The 6,189-nt window shown below is 35.3% G+C and overlaps 1 protein-coding gene across 1 annotated transcript; it reads right to left on the bottom strand.

Moving 5' to 3' along the window:
- Positions 1-347: 347 nt before the first annotated feature.
- Positions 348-5,017, bottom strand: LOC103499424 (probable methyltransferase PMT3). Its single transcript, XM_008462426.3, has 8 exons — positions 4,694-5,017; positions 3,384-3,734; positions 3,029-3,193; positions 2,730-2,912; positions 1,911-2,505; positions 1,429-1,541; positions 1,128-1,348; positions 348-1,003 (listed from the first exon to the last, which is right to left on the bottom strand). The coding sequence occupies exons 2-8, from the start codon at positions 3,627-3,629 to the stop codon at positions 682-684; spliced, it is 1,845 nt and encodes a 614-aa protein (XP_008460648.1). The 5' UTR covers positions 3,630-3,734; positions 4,694-5,017; the 3' UTR covers positions 348-681.
- Positions 5,018-6,189: the final 1,172 nt, after the last annotated feature.

Raw genomic sequence — 6,189 nt, 5'->3', positions numbered from 1 at the left:
ATAAAATAATAAAACAGCAATAGAATAAGAATAAGAATAGGAATGTAGTGAGTTTGAAAAATTTCACAGCCATATATACATAATAATGATGTTTATACGCGTTTTGTCCAATGATGTGACAGCCTGACAAAGAAAAAGTCAGATATTAAGCTATAAACAGCCTACACCCTTCTAATAATAAACCCACGTCGGTCACCTTTCCTTCATTCATTCTTCAACGCTAAATTTATTGGCAGCTTTTGGACTTTAAGACCCCATTTTTGCTCACTTTTCAACGTTTTATATATCTAAACAGCTATGAATTGGAAGATAATTTGAAGGCCAGATCCAAAATGGAGAGTCAACAATGAAGCAAAATTATATATTCCTATGACCTTTCAGCCCAAATCTTCCATTCTTGAATCAATAATCAAATAACTTTTAAGTAAAAGACAGAGACAACAAAAGAGGGAAAAAAATTGTTGAAGAATATCCATCGTCTATAGATACTATCAAATCAAAAGCATTACACTGAGGTAAATAAATAGAAATTTGAAAATATCTCCCTAATGAACAGAAGGAACCTTTTTTTACTGGCATCGCTGCTGCTCGTTCTTGCTGATCTGATCCCTCTAGGCGGCGATGGGCATCGGAAAATTTAACAGCAACAGGGACTTGTGAAGAAGACAGCTCTTTTTGGTCTTATTCTGAATCCCTGACACTCTCACTTGTCAGCCACAGTTTCTTTTGAACAATGAATATGGCTTCATCGCCATCCAATTCTGAATCCGAGCTGGCATCCACGGTAGCTACTGCTTCCCAGTGCAATGCAGGTAGATACTTCTTTATCAAATCTACGACAGATTGTTTGTCCCTGATAATGATGAAACCTGTGGGTCTGAGCATGCGATCCATCTCGAGCAACAGGTCCTCAGAGCTGCATTCTTTCTTCTCGATGTCGGAAAAGACAGTCCATGCGTGAAGCAGATCGTATGTACGAGGATATGTTGAGAAGGCTTCGCACCTGTAAAATATGTATCAAGTATCACTATCAATGCGCCTATCCTACATTGAATATAAAAATAGAATTGCATTGCACAATACGTTTTAGGGATAAGGTTGTGCAAGTGCAATTTTTAGCTGCATACCAGTTATTAGTAGTGCCTATGAGGCCCCGATCATATATCAATTTCAGTGTGTTAGGTCCATCTTCTGGAACAACATTCATCACCCACACATCCTTGTCCTTCAGAGCAGCTCCGAATGATCCCATATTAGCCTTCATGTCCATCACGTTCCTAATAGTATCCGCTTCAATCTTTGGACTCAGAAGATTCCAGTAACTTTCAACTCTACGCCGCCAAATTTCCTGCAACAAGGCAACATAAGATTAGAAACTTCCGCATCCAGATTTGAATTAGCCAAATTCATCCTGGTCATAAAAATTACCGTGTCTTTTTCAAACATTTCATTTGAATAGCCAAAATCTTGAAGTCGTGGAGGAGGTGAAGTTAATCGAGCTGGCCAAGGAGCTAATCCACTGCCTTTGGCTTTATGATCATCTGCACCAACAAATCCAGTGTGATCATTGAGCAAGCATATTTATCACAACACGCTCTAATACCTCACAACACAACAGAAACTCTCATGACTACAGGCTTCATAAAAAATCAGGAGAAATCAATTCCAGTTCAGTTTAAGGGAAGAAAAAGATAACAAAATTAAAATCCAAATAGGGTATTTATTAACCCGGAAAGCCATATGCTCTATCCGTAGCTTTAAACCCACCAAATTAAATAGCTTCCATTGAATAATAAGCAGCAACACATGGCTATGAATAGTTGGCAAGTTGAAAAGGAAGTACTTATGTCGGCAAATAATAGTAGTAAGAAAACAAAATTCTAAATCAAGCCATTCAATAAGGGACTTACGGTCAGAGTAAGGAGTGATACAAGCTTCCATCTGCACACCCCAAACAGCATCGGGATCATCATCAGATCGGCAAAGTGGAGGGCGGGTACCAGGTTCTCTTTGCAGATAACAATCATTTGTTAGGGGTTTTTGCCAAATAACAGTCTGGTTTCTCTTGGCAGCAATTCGCCAACACATACGACCCACAAGGTCACTCATTTCTCTCCAAATTCTCAGATCCTCCTCATCCTGTGCATAAGCTTCAGGGGATGAATAAGCAAAATAACCACCAGGTCTAAGCAATCTATCTAGCTCAAGAAGAAGAATTCCGTCTCTTTGAAGCCAATCAATACGACATCGAGAACAGTGTGCAAGTTCAAAAGATCTGCTTGGGTAAGGGAGCCTCTTAGTTCCTAAAACACCAAGGTATGCAGGAATTCCTCTTTCCAAGGCAAACTGAATTTGATTTTGATGAACATCATTTGGTGCTAAGGACATTGCTATGATATTAGATGAGAGAAGATAGCCTCCAAAACTTGCAACACCACAACCAACATCAAGAACAGTACGCAGTCTTCCTTCATTGTTTAGATTATCATTAGAAAAGTTGAGCATCTGAAAGATGAAGGCCAACATTTTCAGCTAATCAATTGCACATAAGAAAATTTGGCACAGAAATACAGAATCTATGCTTAAGCCAAAACCAGGAATGGTTAAGATTAAACATCAGTAAATTAGAGTAATTTGATATATTTTGCGTTAAAAATGTTATCTAAAAAGCAAACTCTTATACGTTATCCTTCCATTTGGGAAAATAAAGAAGTGTTCAGAAATCTTACGTTTGCAATTGAAGCAATGTACTTATCAGCTCCATAGTGAAAATGAGTACCTCCTCCAGGGAACACAATTTTTTCACCTTTGACAACCATCCAGTTCTGATCAGATTTCTCATGAGCAAGATGAGTATGGGGAATGTTTGCTTTCCACACTTCATCTCTGCTCTTAGGCCACTTAATTGGGACCTACAGTAACACATTATAAATATGTAAAAGTTAGAAACCATATGCTCAGATGATGTGGTTAGTAATTACTAATCAGCAAAACCTTCAGGTGATGCTCAGTGTTACCAAATTGCTACCTTGTATCCTGCTGGAGGAGGAATCAGGCAATTAAACCGCCTCTCAGGTGGTGGGCAGTGTCTTTCGTAGTGTTCCATCAAAGAAAGGTCCAGTTTCAATCTCATTTGATAAATGAGATGTCTGTCCAAGCAGGGAATTAATTCCGAATGCCGGTCATCACAAACCTTTGAAATGAGAATAAAAACTACATGAGGGAGCTGTACCTTTCACCTTAAGACTAAAAATATTAAAAGTTAAAGAAACAAATTAAAGATATAAAGCAATTGAACTCCGATGGATTATTTATTCTCTTTTTATTGAGAAAGAGAGTTGTATTTTGATGAGAGCGCCATTCAAATAAAGACAGTTACTTACCGGGTAACTTTTTGGTATGACATCATCATCTGCGTCTTCCTGCTCGGTTGTTGTTGAAGATTCTTCAGAGTCTTCGTTCCCCATCAAATAATGGCTTAATGACTTGCTCCCATGCTGCAGAGCCGAATCTTGGTTGCCAAAAATGGATCCATAATATGCATACAGAAACCCAAGAAATATTGCCACAACACATATGGTGGCGATTAAGCGCTTCTTCTGTGTCCCATCAGATCTTCCCCTCGTCATTTATCGAACTTTTAAGTTCTCCTCAGCTATATACTTTGACCCAAGTGCGGAAACAATGTTGAATGTACCACTTAAAAGGAAACTAGATAACCTCCCCTCCTGAAGCTACAGTAGAAAGCGATAGCAAGAATCAGGTTTAGTATATTGTAGAACATAAGGCCCAACCTGTAAAGTGTTAGGAAAGCATAAAGTTTCACCACAGAAAAAAAGAGGCTGAATTACACAAATGTAACCAATTCTACTTGAAGTGAGTGAATTAGCACTTCCAATCACTTATGGCCATAATCATAGGGACAATCCTAAATCTGAAATGCCCAGTGCACTCAATTAAAGAATGCTGGTATATATTTATTACTTGATTAGAATCCTTTATGTCACCATCCGAGCATTGTAACTTCTATTCTTAAAGAACCCTCTTGTTCAAATGTCAGTATAGATTAATTACTTAAACTAGCAATGAGTGACCAATAACCCTTGACAGAAAATAGAGAAGAGTCAAGAAATCTGACATTCATGGCTTAAGTTAAAGAAACAAAATCATTCTTTCAATTCAACATCTAAAGCACCGGAAAGAAAACACAAAAGATCCTTATCTGCATCCAACGAAACTCCATCCAGTACATTGACAACCCAACCAACTGAAGAATGGATGAACCGACACTCATACGCAAGATTCACCCTAATAGAATAATACACTCTAAAGATCGTGTCGACATCAAATCAACATCAAAGCACAAAAAGAAGACAGCCCAAGAGTCGAAAGCAATGTGTGTCGGTGCATTAAACCAAATCCCCAGATCTGACAAATCCCAAAAGTAAAATCCCACCCAATAGAAAAAAATGAAAGAAAAAGAACCCCATTCAATAACAAGCTACTCAAGACCTCCTTCACAAATCCCAATCCAACAAAACACCAAATCAAAATAAAAAAAATTAACGAATTAACAAACAAGATCCAGAAACCAACACAATTAATATCCAAAAAGCAAAAAAGGCAACTGAAAAACAAAAAACCCAAATGAGAAAAACGGAGAAAAACAAGTAAACAGCAAAGGAAATCTTACTGGCAGCGGATCGGAAAAGGAGTGCGGGTAGTGAAGAGGAGACGGGAAGTGTGAGTAAATGAAGAAGAAAAAAGGGGAAATGTGAGAGATGAGGAAGAAAGGGGAAAGGAGGGAAAGACAGGAAGAGAAACCAGATCTAAGAGGGGTTTGGTTTGATGGAGAAATTATGCTAATTTTGGGAAGGACCTGGTCTTAAGTACTCACTGCTCTGCCCTTTGCCATAGCCATGGAGAAAGAGGGAGAGAGAGAGAGAAAGAGAGTGATGTTTTTATACACTCTCTTACGTCGACATGGATGAGGGTTTTTTTTTCTTTTTTTCTTTTTTTAATTAATTAATTAATTTTTGGTTATGAAAGTATGGTAGAATTTAATTATTCATCTTCTCTACTAAATTGCTAATTATGATGCTAATAACTTCTTTCCCTTAGCTTTAATTCTCATATTCTCCTAATTCTTTTCTTTAACTTTAACCACATTATTTTAGTTTAATTCTATATTTCTGCTCCAATCAATTTCTCCCCTTTGTTTCATCAAACTTTCTATTTAGACTAAATTCATTAACCATTCATCGGAATTGACGTAGAACTAACTTAATAAAACACTCCAAATCCACTCATTTTTAAATTAAAACATTTAAACATCCCAAACGAAATTATTATAATTCTAAAATTATTACATTCAATTTACAATAGTCTGTGTTCGTTAGTTTGAGAAGCAAACAGTGTTTTCAATAGATATTATTGTTTCAATATATGATTGTTACAGTCATGTATAATTTTCACTCTAAATAACTTCCTCAATCTTAAATTTTTCTAAATCAAAGAGACTAAACTTGTAAACTAATTATTTTGTTACCTTCCATTAACCTAATGGTGTAAGATTTCAATGACATTCTCTCAAATGAACTTTTTTTTTTTTTTTTTGTAATATTGTGAATGTTCGATTAATTTACGTTCATGTATTTATGACTCTAAACTATGAAATTTTATTATATTTTATAAATATTTAAAATGGTGAATTGATTGATGTATTATTTATTTTTCTAGTATTTGATCTTTTAATAATTGCGTTACCAAAATTGTTAGATTGTGGATTGGGAAATGTTTGTGTGGTTAATGAGTGGGTTTCTTTTATTCCCTCTTTCTTTCTTTATTTATTTTGCTTTACAGTTGTGTTTTCATTTTTATTAGAAATGTGACATTTTAAAAAGCAACAACAGATTATAAATCTTGGGGGTTAATTCCTTCAAGAAATTTTTATGATAACATGTAACAAAATTGAAAACCTGAATCAATCAAAATATTAATAACTAAATCGTTTTTCTACCTAAATTGCAATAGCCACCTTTCTATAATATATATATGTGATATGATATTTTGTTATATTTTAAAATAGTTTTAGATGTTTTCTTATTTAAAATAATTTTTTTTAAAAAAAATTGAACGATTAATATTAAATATTTTAAATTTCTAATACTATAACAAAATTGTATTAGA

Source organism: Cucumis melo, chromosome 5 (genome assembly GCF_025177605.1).
Source record: "Cucumis melo cultivar AY chromosome 5, USDA_Cmelo_AY_1.0, whole genome shotgun sequence".
NCBI classification, from domain to species: Eukaryota; Viridiplantae; Streptophyta; class Magnoliopsida; order Cucurbitales; family Cucurbitaceae; genus Cucumis; species Cucumis melo.
This window is presented reverse-complemented; position numbering and strand designations above follow the sequence as displayed.

Coding starts and splice junctions, on each gene's coding strand:
- LOC103499424 (XM_008462426.3), bottom strand. CDS start 3,629: ATGACGAGGGGAAGATCTGATGGGACACAGAAGAAGCGCTTAATCGCC. Junction 3,194..3,383: donor TCATACCAAAAAGTTACCCG/GTAAGTAACTGT, acceptor CTCATTTCAAAG/GTTTGTGATGACCGGCATTC. Junction 1,542..1,910: donor TATCACTCCTTACTCTGACC/GTAAGTCCCTTA, acceptor TTGTTGGTGCAG/ATGATCATAAAGCCAAAGGC.